Source organism: Grus americana, chromosome 24, assembly GCF_028858705.1.
Source record: "Grus americana isolate bGruAme1 chromosome 24, bGruAme1.mat, whole genome shotgun sequence".
Taxonomy (NCBI): domain Eukaryota; kingdom Metazoa; phylum Chordata; class Aves; order Gruiformes; family Gruidae; genus Grus; species Grus americana.
In genome coordinates, this window is record NC_072875.1 from 1,642,438 (window position 1) to 1,661,786 (window position 19,349).

At 46.7% G+C, this 19,349-nt stretch overlaps 1 protein-coding gene across 1 annotated transcript; it reads left to right on the forward strand.

Moving 5' to 3' along the window:
* Window positions 1-1,227: 1,227 nt before the first annotated feature.
* Window positions 1,228-6,675, forward strand: PTS (6-pyruvoyltetrahydropterin synthase). The gene is made up of 6 exons (XM_054802819.1): window positions 1,228-1,375; window positions 2,327-2,406; window positions 3,394-3,416; window positions 4,420-4,476; window positions 4,796-4,866; window positions 5,386-6,675. Exons 1-6 carry the CDS (start codon window positions 1,302-1,304, stop codon window positions 5,525-5,527), a joined length of 447 nt encoding a protein of 148 aa, XP_054658794.1. The 5' UTR covers window positions 1,228-1,301; the 3' UTR covers window positions 5,528-6,675.
* Window positions 6,676-19,349: the final 12,674 nt, after the last annotated feature.

The window sequence follows — 19,349 nt, forward strand, 5'->3', positions numbered from 1 at the left end:
AAGTGCATTCAGAGCCTTCCAGCTTTCCTTTGGCAGACCCACCCCTGTGCACTGATGCATTTATAAACACACTTCTTGCAATTGTATATATATAAGTAAACAAAAGCAAGTCAAACTGTTGGCCGGCACACCAAATCATTGCTAACATTACCTCTATGGGATAAATGAGAGGATAAAACGCCTTGAAAGAGGAGCATCAATGAAAAGACAAAAGGCAGGATGGACAAATGTCAGGTCTCTGATCTGGTTCTGCAACAAACCCCAGTCCTGCCTAGTAGAAGGCTCCTCTGCTGTTTGAGCTTGTGTTGTTTCATTGATGCACTTTTTTCTGTGCATATCTCAACTCCTTTTGTTCCTGGGCTTCACATCCACCAGCCCAGCAGCCTAGATAATGCAAATGAGGAACTTTGATGTAGTCCAAGATAGTTTTTGTGTGTGTTCTCTGAAGCAGAATTTGAACTAAGCTGTAAGGTTAGCACATTGGTACTCAACAGCATCACTTCTCCCTATACCATCATACCAAGCCCACTTGGACACAGATGAACAACAGCAATTTGAACTGGAAAATGCAATGCATGTTTTTCAGTCTCACATTCCATCCTTCAGAACTGATCCTTCTCTCCCCTGGAAGCCCATGTAGAAATGTTTTAACAGCTGCTTCATGTCCTCATGGTGATTCTCGTGATTTTGATTGCTGTTCTCAGAGAGCTTCCAGTTTTCTGCATCACTCAATGCTTTAGTGAAAAGTGAGCTAGTAAAGAGCTGGTGCAGGAAAGCCTTTGCTACACCAGATGCCACCGACAGTCCACTGGAACTGTTATCATACCTCTGCATTTGGTGGGGCTGAGACGGTGGCTCTTTAACAGCCCTTTTTATTTTCTTTGTATCACTGGCTCATACAAGATTGCAGTGTATGTGCAGGAGACGTTAGCTGGGGACCAGGAGGAGCAGCCGAGCTGTGGCAACGCACAAAGCAGGCGTTTTGCCCGCTTCGCGCCGAGGCAAGGCGAGGGCAGCCCCCTGCGCCCGCACGCCCCTCTTCGAAGGGAGACCCCGCCGTACTGTACGAGGAGAACGGCCCGAGGAGCTGAGCCCAGCGCCCGAATGCGCGGGCGGGCGCCTCGGCTGGCACCGCGGGGACGGGGCACCCGCCGAAGCTTCGGCACCGCCGCCGCGGCCGGGCACGTATCCCGCTCGGCGGGCGGCTCCCGCGGGCGGCGCTGCCGAGCCGCCGCTCCGCCCCGGGGCCCGGATGGAGCCGGCCACGCCAGCGCGCAAGCACCGCCCGCCGCGGCCCTGGCATGGCACCGTCCGCAGCACGGCTGGCGCGGCTCTCCCGCACCGTGTCCTTCAGCGCCTGCCATCGGCTGCACAGGTGAGCGGCCCCGGCACGCTCGGCCCCGCCGCCCCGGGACGCGGGCACACCCGCTGGGCGGCTGCGACAGCCCGGCTCCGTCCCGCCGCCTGGCCCCGGGAGCCGTCCTCGGTGGAAGGGCACAAAGGCCTCGCAGAGCTGCGGGGCGTTCGCCTTAGTGCATTGCAAGTGACCTCTCCGGCGCAGGGCGGCGGGGGCCCAGCTCAGCCGGTGTGCGGGTGTGCGTGCCTGCTGTTAAGCGCTTCCCGGTTCTCCTTGGTTTAGCCCATTTTCTGCAGCCTGTGGTAGCCAATCCTGATTTTAGACATCAGCGCTTAACTAGGTTTAACGAGAACGGAAGTTTTGGTTTTAAAAGGGATGAATTGTGGTTGCAGTTTGTAAGCAACTCGCTGTCCCTCTAGTCTGTTGCCTTTTTCTCAAACTTCCTAAAGAATGTTCCTAAAAGATGTTCCTAATGAGTTCCAAATGTTCCTGAAGAGTGCTGTGACCTGAAATATTCCTCTGATTAGGCACTTGAATTTCTTGAAGGGAAAGCTTCAGAGGGGGAACTCACCCTTGATACTTATTGGAGAAACTCCCTAAGCTTTGTTAGTGAATAGTAAATAATGATATGCATCGTTTGCTCCAGGGACTTTCTCATAGGACCCCAAGTGATTTTGCCATATTCATATATGAATAGCTGTTAGTATTTATACAGCAGTGATATTAGGCAGTTTTTATGAAACCTGGGTATATAAATACAAAACCACAGCAAAAAACCCCTGCTGTCAACAGCATGTTTTCATGGGCCAAACACTCCTCTGGTTCTGTTTGTGCATCCTGAGTAGGAAAAGCTAGTGGCTTAAATTTGAGAAAGTGAATAGATAGAAGAGCTAGAAAGCGATCACAGCTGAAGTGAGGCCATGAACAACCATAATGGATCCTGAAATGCCATATCTGTATTGCTCACAGTAAATCACTGAGTGATGAAGAAAACCTAAAGCTGTTTGGGAAATGCAACAATCCGAATGGTCATGGACACAACTATAAAGGTAAGGAGTGGACTTCCGTGCTTACACGTGTAGTCATGGACAGAAGCTGCTCTCGCGTAGGCTGGTTTGAATGCAGAATAACCCATGGGAGAGCTGGGCCAGTCATGTGTCTCAGCAGTCTGGTATGGCTTCTAGTGGCTGTTTTTTGGGTTGTTTTAGAGTTAAAAGGAATCCTCAGCAGCAAGGGGGTTGAACCATGGCATGGATTTGCAAGCTGTTGAATTAAATACATAATAAATATTTATCTCAAAATGCCATTTCATGAATCGAATCTGTTGTTAATAATCTGCAAAATCATTGTGTTTTGAATGAAGATTTTTCTAAGCAAAAGACATGCAATTTAAACAGCTTGTAAACTTTATCTCAACGTTGTTTTCTCCAGTTCTTCTCCTACCATCTATGCCCTGTGTACATAGAATCAGACCTCTCCAGTTATTAGACTGGCTCACTGTTTAGCACTATGTATTGCAGGTACCCTGAAACCTCTGCTACAAGAGCTACTAGCTTTACCAGGGAAGGCAGACTGACAGATTGCTGGACTGAAGATAAGTTATAAAACTTATAAGCTGACCCCATATCTTATGATCTCCGGGGTCTGGTGATTGTATGAGCATCTAGGGTGTCTGCATTGTCTGGAAGACTTTGCTAATTGGAAGACTCTGATCTTGAGTGTGCAGGGCACAGGTTGTCATAGGGAGTAGGTACTTGGGAAGTCATCTTGTTTTCTCTCTGCCTGCAAGGGACACTTCAGGGATAGTGGTGTGTCTCTGGGCATCAGACCTTGGAGAATGACTTCTTCAGCAAGCTGGGTCATTACTCTTTATGGAGTGGATTCCTGTTTTATAAAAACAGTCCCACTTTTAGGTGCTGGGAAGCTTGCACCAGTCGTGTGGATTAGCGATGAATGGGTTGTCTGTCCCAATCAGTAGTGTACTTCGTTGTTAGGGTCGTGGTGTCGTCGTGACCTGGTATTTTCTTTTTTTTCAGTTATAGTCACGGTGCGTGGAGAGGTAAGTGTGATCAACACTTTTTTTTCCATTCCTTAGGGCGCAGGATAGATGGGTCCCTGTCTTTCATAGTACTGAAGTTCTAGCTTAATTGCTAAGTTTCCCAGGGTGTTTGTGGAAACTCTGAACACATCACTGTAGAAGAAGGATTTCTGTAATCACAGTCCTGTTTGTCTTGCATCTGACAAGGATTTGCGGGTGACCATATTTAAGTCCAAGGTTTGTAATCATCCTCTAGACATACAACTTAGTCTGCCAGAGCCTCATTGTAGAATGTATAGGCTCTGGTCAGATCTGTGGGGCGCCTTTGGATGCCTCCTCAGCCGCAGGGAGGCTTAGCACTTTCAGTAACCGATTCTCTCTGCTGTTTTATCAAGGTATTTTGCTGCAAATATAAAAGGAAATTCTGCTTTTGTAGTTGTTTTTCCCCCTTCATCCTGTCATTGTTTTGTATATTCTGCAGAGTTGTTTAAATAGCACTTTGGTTTTGATGTTTTCCAAACAACTTTTTGAAGATTTCCAGTTCATAGAAAAGGGAGTTTCTATTCAGATCTGAAACTACAATTTTAAAGCCTCTTCCTTCTACATTCCCCAAATGTTCTGTGAACTATACAACCTGATTTTGTTCCTGGAGCCATCCCTTCTCCAGATGGGAGGATGCCCTGAGGTCCCTGGTTGTTCAACCCAGCAGTTTAATGCCTGTTTTCCTGCTTATGGTCACGCTAGATTGTTGCTGGAAGACTGTTTCAGTGAGTTTTTCCTCCCTGGTTTCAGCTTTTATCAGAGAGTGGAACCACTGGAGTTGTTTATATGCTGTATCTAGCCTTTGGGAATATCACAGGAGTAGAGTTGGAACTCAGTGCCTGAAGGTGGAAGGATATTTTTCTTGTGGCTCAGATGTCCTGAGCACACAGATATTCACGGTCTGATTTGTACAGGCTCACGGCAGCCTTGGTAATAAGGACGTGTAGCTAGGCTACTAATCTCCCTTTTGTTTTCCCTGCAGATTGACCCAGTCTCAGGAATGGTTTTAAACCTGACAGAACTGAAAGAATATATGCAGGTAATAGCGCTGTTTTCCTACATGTCCCTGGGAGAATTGGTTAGACCTTAGCAATTAGTCTAGTACCAAGGTGGAGACATAGTGAGTTGATGATGGTAGGAAATAAAAAAGAAATCAAGGAATGATTTAATACTAAAATGCTTTAGCACTGTGATGTGAGGCAGTACCATGTCTCCAGCTAGGAAGTTAACAGGTTGACGTAGGGCTCTTATCCTTTTTTTACATACTGTTGCTTTGCTCCAGTCTTATTTGCATGGTAATTTGAACCCGAACTCCACTGGCCAACTGGGACAAGATTGTCACTGTTTTCTTTCTGCAGGAGGCAATCATGAAACCTCTTGACCACAAAAACTTGGATAAGGATGTGCCGTACTTTGCTGAGGTTGTGAGGTGGGTGTTGAGGACTCCTCATTGCATTGGTTGCAGGGTCAAGGAACAGTATTCAAGGCTTAATCCGACATCTGAAAGAGCAGCCTTGATACCAGTGTAACACACCTGTGCCACACACCTGTGCATGTCAGGTGCTGGGTGCTCTGCCTGCCTTCCAGCCCTGCTGCCACGCAGCCTGCCCTGCTGTGCTGGGCCAGGTGCAGGCCTGCTGGGGTGGCTGCCATCCCGCGTACGCAGGAAGGCGCCACTTGCTCGCACCTGAGGAGCCCTTTGCAGACTGGTGTTTGTCACATGAGCCTGCTCTGTGGACAGCTTGGGGAGACAGACAGAACCTGTTAATTAGACCTTGTTTCATCCATGTTTGCTGGCAATGCAAGCCCCACTTACATTCAGGGTATTACCATGCAAAAGCTGCCCGCATGGTTCCCTGTGGCCTTTAGCATCCCCCCTGGCCCATTCTGGGCACAGCCTCAAATGTCATTGCTGTCAGTTCTGAATCTGCTCATGTTTCACTCTTAGCACCACGGAGAACGTTGCGGTATTCATCTGGGAAAACCTCAAGAAGCTGCTGCCCATGGGAACTCTTTATAAAGTTAAAGTGTATGAAACGGACCAGAACATTGTTGTTTATAAAGGAGAAGAAACAATCTCTGAGAAGTGAAATGACATTAAGTTCAATTGATCAGAAACTCTGCCGCATAATCAGATCAGTGGATTGCTTCAACCCTGCTCACTGTATTTCCTCCACCTAGACATTGGTTATGTATTACATAAGGACAAATGCAGATGTTTCACAAGAATTCTGCAGCAATCTAGCAGTTCGGATTCTCAGAATTGGTTGTTTTGTCTGCTTTTTCTCAAGACATTCCTGTTTTGCAAACCCAAACCACCAAACTGGTGTGAAATTTACAATGATGCCATGTTAAATAAAGCAGCTTTCTAGGGAGGAGACTGCCTGGCACAATGTATGTCCTGTCCAGTCACAAAAGGCTTTGATTTTTCTCTAATTAAACATTGGATTCATTTATGATTTCTAATAACCTAGGCTTTGGTGTTGTTTTGTTTCTTGATCAAATAGAGAAACATTCTTGAGAATGAGAACTACAGGATTCTCTTCTTTTTTTTCTTTTTTTTTTCGTTTTTTTTTTTTCCTTTTTTTTTTTTTCTTTGCTACAAGTTCATTTCTTCCTGTGGCTAGCAGGTCTTTCTCCGTATAAGGAACTGGTATAATGAGTAATATAGTTGTTTACAAAGCAATTACCAATCCAAACTGCAGAGCTAAAGAGAACAGTATGTTGTTGAAAAGCAGCATGGAAAGCTGAGGACACTGCGAAGCTGGAACATCACAGCCCCACTGGTGTCAAGAGTGCCCTGATGCATGGGTGAAAGTGGAAGTAGGTGAGAACAAACCCCTAAATACTGGTTATCCAACTGGTGTCCCAAAGATGCCACTCTTGTGAAGTTTTGCCGAGAGAACGCTTTTCATCTTAGAAAATTCTAGCTGATTTTGTCTCATTGTATGCAAGTACTCTTTTAGATACCCTGTGGTGCTATGTCAGCTCAGGGCAAGTACAGACATGTAGACATAATCCTCACCTTGCTGAGGAGTCATCCCTGCTACAGGAGACTTTTCATTCTGCATCAGATCATGGGCAGCTGAAATAGTAAGGGAGGACCTGTGATACCTTGAGTCCATATCCACTGAAGCTCCCCGAAAGCTTGTTGGCACAAGCAGCCAGATCAAGTATGTTTTACTTAGGGAAGTTTTTGTGTTCTGTAGGAGCAGGATTAAACTCTCCTTTCATCCTTCTGGAGAAAGCAGTCAGCTTGTGTTCCTGCTGAGATGATCAACACTTACTTGGTATTTTCATCATCAGAATCCCTTGTCAGGAAGGCTTTGTAGACAAAAGAAGCACTTGGTATGCATCAGTCATCAGGGCTGCAGGTTCCTGCTGTCGCTTACAGATTAGGAGGTGGAACACTGTTCAGCATAGGTTGTTAGAGAAGGATGAGGCTGTGACATGAGCTTAAATGAACACTAACCAAATTATTCTGAAGATTCCTGAAATTGTAGGGATACTGTGAAAGCTAAGTGCTGGAAGAGGACTGCATGTAAAACTGGTTAGGGAGCAGTTATTGTACAATTCTTGTGGTTAAGAGCCATAAGATCAACCCGTCTGTCCAGAGTCAGAAGTGATAGTACTGTGCGTGGTTCTCTTTATCACATGAGCAATGTAATCAGAATCATAGAATGAATCATAGAATGGTTTGGGTTGGAAGGGACCTTAAAGCCCATCTAGTTCTGCGCCCCCCCCTGCCATGGGCAGGGACACCCTCCACTAGCCCAGGTTGCCCAAAGCCCCATCCAACCTGGCCTTGAACGCTGCCAGGGATGGGGCAGCCACAGCTTCTCTGGGCAACCTGTGCCAGGGCCTCACCACCCTCACAGGGAAGAATTTCTGCCTCAGATCTAATCTAAATCTCCCCTCCTTCAGCTTAAGGCCACCCCCCCTTGTCCTGTCACTCCGTATTCTTGTAAACAGTCCCTCTCCAGCTTTCCTGTGGCCCGTTTAGGTACTGGAAGGTTGCTATGAGGTCTCCCTGGAGCCTTCTCTTCTCCAGGCTGAACGACCCCAACTCTCTCAGCCTGTCTTTGTAGGAGGGGTGCTCCAGCCCTCTGATGATTTTCGTGTCCTGGTGGCAGGTAATGTGGCATGTTCTTGTCTTTTGGGACATTTAGCGCTGAATCAAAGGAGGGTCTTGCTTTGCTTGTGCTTCAGAGTTAGAAACTGAGGTGATGCTAGTTCTTTTCTTAGTGTTATTGCAGCTATTATGTTTGTGGTTTGGGTTTTTTGGTTGGTTGGTTTGGGTTTTTATTATTATCTACAGCAGTTTCACATGTTTTAGTCTCAGCAATGTCTTTCACCTGCTGATGTGAACTTATTGGGTGTTGCAGGCCTCACCATTGTTTCCCTTCCATATTTTGGGTTTAAATTCCCAGTTACAATGCAGTACCCTTTGCCCTCCTTTTCCTGGTTATGTTTGTGAAATAACTTTTACCAGGGAAATTAGGGATGTAAAAGGAAATGGTAGTATTTGCTGCTGAATAGTGTAAAAGTTAATGAGAATGCCACTGATGAGGCTTATCAATGGGACAAAGCTAGCAGGAGTTCACCTCTCTGGAAATGAACTGCATTGCTCTACATACCCTGTGCTCATAGATAATATGGTAAATGGGAGTTGGCACAATGATATTTAGAAGGAATTTAATTTGTATTATCCAAGGTAAAGAGCTGTAATCAGTCCCTGTCCCGGCAGCTGCCCTGGCATCTGCAAAGTGCTGAGAAAATGGGACAGTGCTAAAGAGAAGATCAGGTGCCCAAACCAGGTGGAGAAATTAGGGTCATGCAGTGGTTGTATTTAGCATTTCCAAATAAACTGCACCTCTCAGTTTATTATTTTTCTTCCTGGCTGAGAGGGTGCAGAGGATCAGGAAGAGAGCACAAGAGAGAGTCTCTCTGTCTGTGTATCTGTGTGTCTGATGCTGGGACCACAGTCTGTAGGGGCAGCCTGACCCTGAGCACTGGAGCTGCACCTCAGATGTTGTTCGGAGTTGGGCCTTACACCAGTACCTAATGGGAAGGACAGAAGCCAGTGTCTGAAGGACCTAACGGCTCTCCTCATCAGCACGGAAAATAACACACCTTTGAGTCCCTTCTCTTTCCTCCCTTTGAACTGTGTGTGTGTGGGAGGGGGATGCATTTCCCAGTATGATGAAATGCATGGGCAAATGCTCTTTGGAGGAAAAGGACTCTGAATGCAAACCCTGCAGCCTTGTCTATATGCTGGGTTGGTCCCTGTCATCCTCGCTGGGTACATATGCTTAATCTGGGCCCAGAGAATCTGAACATGGTGATAAAGCAGGAGCTTTCCTTTTAAAGCTTCCTGTCATTCCCATAAGCTTTAAAGGGTAGATAATCCCTTGGCCTGGAGCTGAGACCCCGGAAAGGCTTTGGCAGGACCACCACTGGCCTTCTTTTGCCCTCATAGCTGTCAGCTATGGTCAAGGGCTGTACAGCCAAAGCACAGCCCAGAGCAGGGCATACAGGCGCGTAGTACCTGCCCATCCTGTGGCCCTGGAGCACAAAGGGTGAGGTCAAAGCCAGCAGTGAGCCTGCATGTTTAACTTGCCCACTTGGTAAATGTAGAAATGGTAGAAAGTTTCACTTAAACTAGTAATATTATCAGAGAAAGCAGGAGTGAGATGAGAGATCCTTTTATCCCGTTTCCAGTGCTATTTGGAGAGAATGGGATGCCAAAAGAGCAGAGAAATTAAAAGTACAAGGATTGATACAGGGGAGCAGCCCTTGCACTGATGGCCCTGGGGGGTCTGATGCTGCTAGAGGAGGACAACAGGACATCTGTTGAAAAATTTGGGTAAGTGAAGCAAGACAGGCTTGTTGACATGGTTTGTAACAAATAAGAGCCAGGTATTAATCACAACTGTCCAGTTTTAGCTATTAATATTTCAGACAATTCTGTAGGAGGCAAAAAAAAAATCCCTCTTAAACCACATCTGATGTCTGAATGCCTGAGAAATACAGATAGTTGGGGACAATTTTTTCCTGTTATACGCAGCTCCTGTGTTAAGTTCTCAGGAATATGAAGGCTCCTCTACTGTCAGGCTCTCAGTGCTCTGAAGTAAACCTTTCATCGCTTGGTAGTGAGAATTTATTCAACAGAAATAAGGGCTAATTGTAGGGACATCCCAAACTCTGGGCTAGTAAGGCCAGGTTAAAGCCAGATCTCTGATCCATGACCATTGAAATACTGTTATTATCTGGGCCTCAGTCTTCTGAAGAGGAAATAGCAAGAGGATTAGTGGGGCAGCAATGCCTTTCTGACGCTACCCTCCAAAATGCCTTCTGGCTCACCCTGTACAGGATTGCAGTGTACAGGCGTCACCTTTATTTGTGTCTTTATATGCTCATCTGTGGGGTCAAAGCCAAATATTTCACAGTATTCAGAATCGCTTCAACCGCCCTGCCACATCACAGTGAAGCCAGGAAATAATGATAGGTGCAAGAGCCAACTTTCATTCCTTAATTTATTTAGATTAGTTTAAGAAAAAATTACATTCCAGAAATTTGAAAATTCCTAAATAAACACTATCCATATAAAAATACAAACAATAATAATACGATCAAGACATTCAATGGCCCATACAATCTTGCCATCCAGCAAAATCAGCTGTTGATTAAAAACCAAGAATAAACGATCCCCACCCCACCATTCCAGAAAGCCAGAAGAAAACCAGAGAAGCTTTATAAGGCATCCACAGACATAACAAAATTTAGAGAATGCTGGAGCAAATAACAATATGGAGCATAAAGTCCCAAGGCCTGGGCCTTTATGGAGGATACCCTGCCAGCAGGATGTCCAGCTTGTCCTGGCAAGAGGGTCACCTCCTCAGGTGGAGAGTTGGTGGCTGCACTTACTTTCTCTGGAGGTTTTAAACTGGCTGAGGCTTGAGAATCCTAAACCAATAATTTCCTCTCCTAGTCTCAATTCTGCTTCCAGCAATTTTGGTGAATATACTGTGGGGGACTGTGCCAGACTGTCACTGAGGCACATATGCACACACATACATGCATGCATGCATGCATGCTAAGGCAGGTCCCAGACTGCACAGCCAAAAGCAGATCTCTACCGGAGCTTCTCAGCAGGTCCTGCTACCCTGATGAGAAGAGGGCCTTAAGCATTTTAATGCTTTTTTGCACTTCACAGAACCCCAGGTGATGAGGAAGGAATTAATTCATGCAGTATTCCTTTGTTAGATGGGGTCTGCTCTTGACCATGTTATGCTTTTCTAGCTGAAAAGCTAGAACAGAGTGGTCTCTGACTTGCTATGAAACATTTCATCTTGCTGAGATTGCTGGCCCTGGGCGAGGGGATTAAGGGGAAGATCAGCTCTGTGGTCAAATAGACCTTTATAATTTAATGTCTAAGTGCAGTTATCATCCTAATATACAGAAGAAGTGGATGGTTTTCCTGAGTAGATCAGCTGCCTGCTCCCCCATGCATACCTCAAGCAAGGAGGAAAGGTGCAGCACAGCTGGGTCATCTTCTCTTCCTGACTTCTAGGAGAGCAGTTTGCTTGTGACAAGGAGCAGCGGCAACTGAATGACAGCTATGAAGAAGGAGCTGCTCTGAACCATGGAGATGGAGTTGGGGGTGGTGGTTGGTGGTGCTGTGGTTGTTTCTGATTCTGAAATGGAAGGAAACCCTCAGGGTTGATTAGAAGTCCAGAGGACCAGCTGAGCTACAGACCTACTCCAAGAGGTTTACACATTTAACTGTGATTTCTCAGAAATGAGGGGTCAAACCCATGGTAGGAGAGTGGGATGTCTGAATATACCCACTGACATCAATGGAACATCATCAGTATAGGCTTGAGGCTCCTGGGTGGTAAAGGACTCTCTGGAGTACCAGAAACATTACCAGTTATGGCAAGGCCACTATTTCCGCTTTGTATCTGCGTGGCTGAATAGAGAGATGAAGCCTGTGCCAATACCTGCAGAAGTAAATAACCCTGTCCTCTTGTTTGTAGCTGTTTAATGTCCCTTAATGCAAAAAGGAAGCTTGAAAAGGTTTTAAGCTCAAAAGTACAGCCTGAAAAGCCTCTAGCTTGCTCTAGCACTCTAGCGTCTTTGCCTTGTCTCCTGACTATCGGAGAGATAAGATATTCTTCAGTTGGAGGTATGCTGAGTCCATCTTTCCCCTCTCCCAAAATACCAGAGCACAAATGAAGGCCTTGCTTGGTGTGTCATTCACCCTGCTGTTTGAACTGCCCAACTGAAGCTTATTTACCTTTCTTCAGAGTCACAGTCTTGAACTTGGCAGATTTATCAGTGAAGATGATATATGCCCTGTGGAAGGAGGCAAGAGAGAGGAAAACAAATTCAAAGAAGAGAAGCTGAGTGTCTCATGTAGACCCATGTAGGGATATAAAGGGGACATTAAAAGCAGATGAAGAGAAGGAACTATGAAGTCATCCTGAGCTCACTTATATTGCCCTCCAGCCATACTGCACTTTTTAAAAAATTTTTTTAAACATCTGGAACATTGTTTCTTCATCGCACTTTGGCTGCTTTACTACTCTTGTTTGGACAGGATAGGAATGCCTTGTAACAAGGTGGTAATATATTGTGACCATATGCTCCTTGTAATTAGAATCACTATTGTCATAAACTATTGCATTCTTCCTTCCCGCAGATAAGGCCAATCAGGCTAATGGCTATGGTTTCCTTTGACAAATATTTCCCACTGATGCAACTCCATTAGTGTTAATGGCAACAAAAAGGGTGTTCCATCCATTCATTTCCACAGAACTAATCTACACCCCTAGTAATGTGAGCAAACCTCGAAACTACGAGACCATCCGTGGGGTGACCTCTAGATATGGCTTTGCAGAAAATGTTTCCTCGGTATTTCGAAGATAATATCTGGAGAAGGCTTGAGAGGTTTGTTTCAACCCCTGCTCTAAAGAAGGTCTAGGTCTTGATTCTGGGTGTTGCCAAGAGCTTACACAGAGGGGTACTGTCCCAACTGAATACTTAAAGGTGGAATGTAGTCTTACCTTATTTCCACGGAAGATATGTTACTGTCTGGAGATGTCCAGTTTGCTGCTTTCTGAGTGGCATTTAATATTGCTGTGTCAGTAGAACTGCAGTTGCCCCTGTCTGCCACCTTCCATTCTCCCATGGAGACATTTTGTGGGGATAAGGCTTGCAGTAAATACTTGGTCACATTGTTGCTGTCAGTGAGGTTTCTGTTGTCACTTATTTTAACTGGAAACAGAGCAAGTTAGACAAAGTAAGTTGTCTGTTCGTAAGACAGCCATCTCCAGACTCTGTGCCTTCAGGGTTTTCAGCCAAGGAAGTATTTGCTAGCACAGTGTTCTCTATGTGACGTGAGTGCACCAGAAGCCTGCAAAGAGAAGGTGATGTTCTATAGTCCTCCCGCAACCAAAGGAAGAAGAACCCCCTTATCTGCCCCTTCCCCAGTTCGGGAATAGACTAGGAGGAACTCCTCAGTCACCAGATTCAGCCCCTGCTGTTGTGGGTACCATATCTGTAAGCGAAACCAGAGATCCTTGTGAGTAAATCTCTCCTGGATCCCATGCAAATGGCAGGGGTGGAAAAGCTAAAGGGACCACCTTTTGGGCAGTCAGTGCCTCCCTTCAGCCCATAGCTGAGTGTGCCAGACCCCACCCTTTCTTTGCCACATCTCTGCTCTGGGTTGCTGTTTCACAACTGTGACTAGTCTGCACAGCGCTGCTGTGTATCATGCTTTTGTTGCAAGCACAAGTTGGACAATAAGCAAATGAAGCAAGAGGCTCTGCTTGCCAGGAACAAGTGACTCGCCAGCTGTGCCTCCCAGCCCAGGTTGCTGTGTGTGCTGTACTGCCATGGCCCTCTTGGCCCTTAGCACCCTTCAGGTCAGGAATGTTTCAAATGAAAGCTGCCAAGACTCTCAGAAGTTCCAGGAACTGATGTGAGACAGTAGCTAGCATCAAACTTTAATCCTCTGCTCAAAAAATGAAGTGACAGCAGTGAACAAAACACCCCTCTATTAAAAAACCCAGCCAACTGCAGTGGATGCTCCTTGGGTGAGATCTGAAGGAATCTGTGCCAATTTGCACCAGCAGACTAGTTCCCTCCTTGCAGGAAGGGATCAGGATGTCTCTTCTCCGCTATTTTCTTAGCATTTAGGTTTTGCTGAACCTCAAGGCAAAGAGAGATTTGTTGTCAGTTCTGGGAAGCAGGGTCAGGCTGCCATTTACTCCGCGGCTACGTTCTTTGTGGTATTAAAAGCCATTTTCTAGGATTGATGCTGAATATCTGTCAGCATCAAAGTAACCTTTCCACCTTTCTCTTTACAGCCATTGCCACTGAGAAGGGCAAATTCTTAGGAAGAAGGGAAGGGAACAAAATCACAAAACAACTTCCCCCAAATTCTGTGTTTTCAAGAGCATTCAAGTCCTTCTATGCAAGTTTAGTCAAAAAGATTACGGGACAAAAAAGCACCCTAAGGAAGGAAAGAGAATTTGGGACTGACCCTGTAGACATGAAGATGAAATAGGAGCAAACGGGTAACAACTAGTGCCGTTTACCTATCTCCTGCCTGAAATTTAAAAGCAAGCAAACAAACAAATGACCTCACATGTTTTAAACGCATCTAAGAACACCACAAGACTCAAGAAACCAGCTGGGTTAGGGGCAGAGGAGATGCATTTCTGTGCAGTGTGAAAACTCTGAGAGCTAGACAGAGATGGCTTACCTAGGTAGGTTGTGTTTGCCTGGTATGCCTCTGGTGTCACGGTTACAGTGAAATTCCCTGCAGTTGCGTTCAGGAGCAAATTACATCTTTCTATCTGTGTATATGCTGGGACGATTAGTGTCCCAATGAAGAGGAGTTGCACCAAGAAGAGGAAAGTTGCCATGATCCACTTCGATGTCTCTGCTTCATGCATCTGCACCTGGGAACTGAGAAAGCCTCACACTTTCCAGCCTATTTATACTCTGTTTTTGATGAGGTAAATGCAAATATTTCTGCTGCCCCACCCAGCTCACATCTACGCATCCCCTATGGGAGGTTTCACTCAGGGTTTTAGAGATTACTTCCTTCTACCTGCTTAGCCTCTGAGTGAACTGATTAAAATAAAGGGTTGACCAGCTGAGAGGGATTACAATGGACAGTGTGCATGTCACTGAGGAATGCACGGGCTGGAAATCAAATCTCTGCATCCATCCCTTGAGCTGCCTTTGCATGGTGAACACTGTGTTGTGTGCTTGCATGCTTATAGTCCCTGTAACCTCTTGCAGAAGCCTACATTCTGGAAATGTGGAGGAGCATCTGCACTCCTGTTTCCAGCCCTGGTTCAGGCCTTTCTTAAAGACCAAACAACTCCAGAAAGAGTGGAAAACCCAGCAGGGATACATTCTTGTAGAGATGTTCAAATAAAACCTCAACTCCTGCTTGGAGAAAGCTGAGTAGTGAAGGGCCAAGAGCCTGTGAAAGGATGGTCTCTCTAACCCTGGACCATAACACCCTTTCACAGCACTTCACTGATGAAGACAGCATGTTATTGTTAGGGGGCAGATCACTTATGTGATTCTTCTTGAACAGTACCATGACAAGTCATTTTGGCTGTACCCCTCAAATAATATTATATGAAAAAGAGATCGAATTTCTCTTTTCACCCCTTCCTCTTGCCTGGATTTCCTCATTCTCCCCTGCAGACCATTGGCTTGGGTTTTCCGAAGCTGATTTTGTAAGTGCTCTTTGAGGGCAGTGCTGATGTGCAGTGAGTTACATCAGCACTGGTGAGAAAGGGAGCACTGCCCTATTTCTGCAAGCACTAAGGGTTCCTCCAGCATGCCTTCCATCTTGTTGGGAAAGGAGCAGCAGGTACAGTCCAGAGCGAAACCCAGAGTGTGTGACACCCAGTAATTAGAGATGGTAAATCAGTTCCAGAACCTGTTCCCAGTGCTAATTCTGCTGAGGGCAGTTATTTCCAGCAGTCAGAATGGGCCATATGCTGAATGCATAGGTACTCCAGATGAGCTGGATCCTCATAAAGGAGAAGGGTATGCCCTTTCTTTCCCCCTATCCGCCTTACACTTGCAGAGGTATCATTGGCAACCCATAGGAAGCTCCTGGAGGCATTTTTCATGCCCTCATGCTGTAGTTTTGTCAAGCCCACCTCCTCCGCTTCGTCTCAGGCTCTGCTGAGTCACCCGTGTGGCTGGGTGAGTGGGAAGTCTGGATTTCCCTCCTCATGCTCATCTTCCCTTTTTCCAGCCCCAAAGCACCTTGCCCATGTGGGCCTCACCACCCCGCAGGTTTAGAAAGAAGCTATTGTGTTAAGTGTTTCAAATAAAAGTTGAACAGAAGTGGGAGAAAAAGGGCAAGTGCAAGAAAAAGAATAGGTGAGTTCAGGACAAGCAGAGTACAAGGAGAGTAGCAGCGAGAAAGAGGCCGGAGAAAGAGAGGATGAGTTGGAAGAGCTGATACGTGTTCAGTGATGCTAACATTGGTCGGAGGTACATTTGACCCGAACGCGGAGAGTGTGGAGGAAGTGAGAAACTGAGCTTTTCTGGCTTAAGTTCACAGAATCAAATACTCCTGCAGGGTCTCATTTCCTTGTGGGTTTCTTCCTTGCCTTCTGCCCTGCTGGGAGCTTTTCTGGCAGTGTCTGTGGCTCCATTGATGCCCAGCGTCAGTGGGCAAGCCCAGGGCTGAGTTCAGAAATGCTCTGCCCCCCAGTGCAGAGAAGCGGGAGAGAGTGCTCCAAAGGGACTGCAGGGCTGCAAGTCCCCTGGAAATAAGAACTGTTCTCCCCCACTTGTTGCATAACCTTCTCTGCAAGCGCCTTAAGGAACACGGAAAGTAAGTCAGCAAAATGAGAGCAACGGAATGGGGAAAAAGCAAATAAAAATGGAAGCAGAGGATTTTGCAAGCACAACTTAATTTCTGATGCTATTTGCCCTTGGCAGTTTCATCTGAAATCTCCTTGCAAAAGCTCTGTGCCATCTTTCAGTCAGTGAGGATGACTCAGTATCACGTCACTGGAACAAACAGGGTTGAAAATAGATATGTTTGCCTCTTGGAGAGAATTAATTTTGGAATAGAAAAGGCAGCATGGGATCGTGTCATATATATAAAGGAAGACTCTGCTACAAAAAATCATCCAGGGCAAAAGATATCTTTGTAAGTGATGATGGAACTGGCAATGTTTATTACATGATGTACACTCCATGGGGCTTTTCATTTTTTTTTCCTCATTGGTTCTTGAAGAGGTTGAATTTGCCATGGGAAAGCGGGAGCTGAGGCCTGCCTTTGGGAGAGGATATAGCCAGAAAGCTCTGTCAGGAGGAGATGTCTGGAAAACAATGAAATTAATATTTTTAGCCCAAAAAGTGACTTTGTAGTCATTAATTTAGCCAGGGATAAGCCCATGTAATGAAGCAAATCAAATGGTGTGGAGTCCAGTGGAGGAAGGGCAGGGAGTAGAAATTAGTCTGGGAGACTCACATGTGTGTTACAAAGAGGCATTTGAATCACAGGACTCATAAGGAGTCTGAGCTTCCAAAGTACCCAAAATATTTGGACAGAGCAGTAGGACGGATGGAGCGGAAGCTGGCAGGGCCTAGACTGCTCAGCTGTGCTCACAGCAGCATTGAAAAACACCCCCAAGGAGCTGAAGGACCCTGACCAGGGCCAGCAGGAGCCTAGCACATCTCATGGCTCCTCTGGCTGTAACAGAAACAGACCGGGGGGGGGGGGGGGGGAAGCAGGAGCTGACCCCTTCTGGGCTGACAGCTCAAAAGACTGGTTTTCAGATCCCAAAATGAATACAGCCTCTGGGTAACAAGCAACCACTGGGCTCCCCAGCCACAGTTCTAATCCGTGGATCCTCAGTAAACTCAAGGATGGTTTGGAAATGATTTAAGGGTGTTTCCCTGTCTCCCACCCACAGTACAGGTGTTATGCCATATGGAATGACTTGAGGTTTATTCCCTCTTGGGAAGCAGACAGAAGTTATTCTCTTGTCTGACTTTCTCCTTGCTGGCCCAAGTGGTGTGGTTCCTTCCCTGTCCTGTCTTTTTGTGTATTTGTGGGCAAAACTTAAACTAGAGCTATAATTTCCACAAGCTTCTTTCAAGGTCAAGTCATGGCCATTTCTGAGAAAACTTGCACCGTTCTCTCCTTCCTTGCAACAGGTGGTTTCTGCCTCTCAGAACTGGCAGGAACAGCCATTTGGAGCAGGGCCCTTTGCCTTGTTTTTGTGGGGAGGCTCCACTCTGCCCTGTGCATTCCTGTTGATGCCGTGGAGGGGGAGGGGGAGGTGGACAGGAGCAGCAAGGAGTCCTTGGGCTACAGTACTCCCTGCCACCACTCATGTGCTGAGGGAGCAAGTATGAGCACAGAAGACTCAGACTCCACATTGCATTTCTCTGTATTCTCTAGGGGAGTGACCCAGGGAGTAACTCAGAAGTTGGAGCTCCCATGGCTCATGTCTTCCAGGGGCTTCCTGAAGGCCTGAGACGGCGATCTGGCTCCTAGGAGTTGGAAGGGAGGTGTCTCAGCAACTCCCTTGCCATGTACAACCAGACTTCTGGGGCTGCTGGTCCCTGAGGGATGTCCACACAGCTCTCTGAGCTTCTCAAAGGGCTCCATCTCTACAGATCAGGACATCCTGGAAGCCTGTTGCTATCTTACTCAAACAGTGGAGCCTCATGGTGCTGAGCATCACTGGGCATGGGAATGGAGGCATTGCAGCTTGGCTCAGCTGAGACCCTTCTGTACTGACTGGTGTAGAGGGTGTCTGGTCCTTGCTCCCTTTCCCTGCAGCAAATCCACTCCTTTTTGTCTTCCCCAAAGTGAAATGAATCTTCCTTTTTGTGAGTGGAGGACCAGAGTCCCCAGGCAAACAGCAGCGCTTTGAATTTATGGCTTTGCTTCAAGTATGGAGGTGAATCCCTTCCGTGTATTGGCTGAGAGTTAATGGTCTGGGGAAGACCAGAAGCCAGAGAAGCAAAACCTTCTCCTCCCACATGCAACCCAGTAGGAGGAGATGACAAATGAGGGGGTGTCTTTTTTGCAAAACTGCAGCAGTCTTGCAGAGAATGAACAATTGCATGCAACCACCTGCTTTGGAGCATGGAAACATGAGTCACAGCTAAACGGGATCAGGCTGTCTCTCTGGCACTGTTTTTGCAGCAAGCAAAACCGTCTGAGTCGAGCAGAGGCTAAGCTAGGGCCAGGGCAGCGTGCTGAGGAAAGAAAGGAACGGAGGCAGCAAACACAGAGAGTACTGTATATACCTTGTCCTAGTGCTGGATGAGGCAGTTTGGTCTGTGCTGAGGTTACCCTGTACAACAGGGCAGCACAGCCTTGGCCCCAGCACAACACTCCTTCCCGCAACTTGGGCATCCTCTCCACCTGGCTGCTGGCCCTGGCTTGATGGCAAGAAGGGGACACTGCCCAGCTCAGAGCAAGGAGATGTATGTTTGCTCTGAGCTCCTCTACATGGGTTTATTGGACTATTTGCTCTGGGTGAAGGACTCAAGGCAGTTGAGATTTACTGGCCTGTTTTGCAAACAGTGTGTTTTGTAAATGTAGGATGGCTTTTTACTGCTTGGACTGCTGAGCTGGCTTTAAAGGATTCCTTGTCCTGCTCGTGGTGTGGGGTGACTTACCACTGCTGGGATGGACTCTACACCCCTGGTCTGTCCAGGGGTGTTGGAGCCACGAGTGTCACAGCGGTTCTCTGCAGCTTCCAGGGAGCAGATGGAGGGCCCTGCCGCACACCATCTCCTGCCTCCCTACAGGAAAGGACAGAAAAACAGAGAGGGAGGGAGTACGGCAGGCAGGGCCTTGTGGCTTGTTGGGCAGGCAGGGCCTTGTGGCTTGTT

What these genes read in the sequence shown, in the direction of transcription:
- PTS (XM_054802819.1), top strand. Translation starts at nt 1,302, where the DNA reads ATGGCACCGTCCGCAGCACGGCTGGCGCGGCTCTCCCGCACCGTGTCC. An exon ending in GCCTGCCATCGGCTGCACAG is followed by an intron (nt 1,376 to 2,326) that starts GTGAGCGGCCCC and finishes TATTGCTCACAG; the next exon opens with TAAATCACTGAGTGATGAAG. An exon ending in TAGTCACGGTGCGTGGAGAG is followed by an intron (nt 3,417 to 4,419) that starts GTAAGTGTGATC and finishes TTTTCCCTGCAG; the next exon opens with ATTGACCCAGTCTCAGGAAT.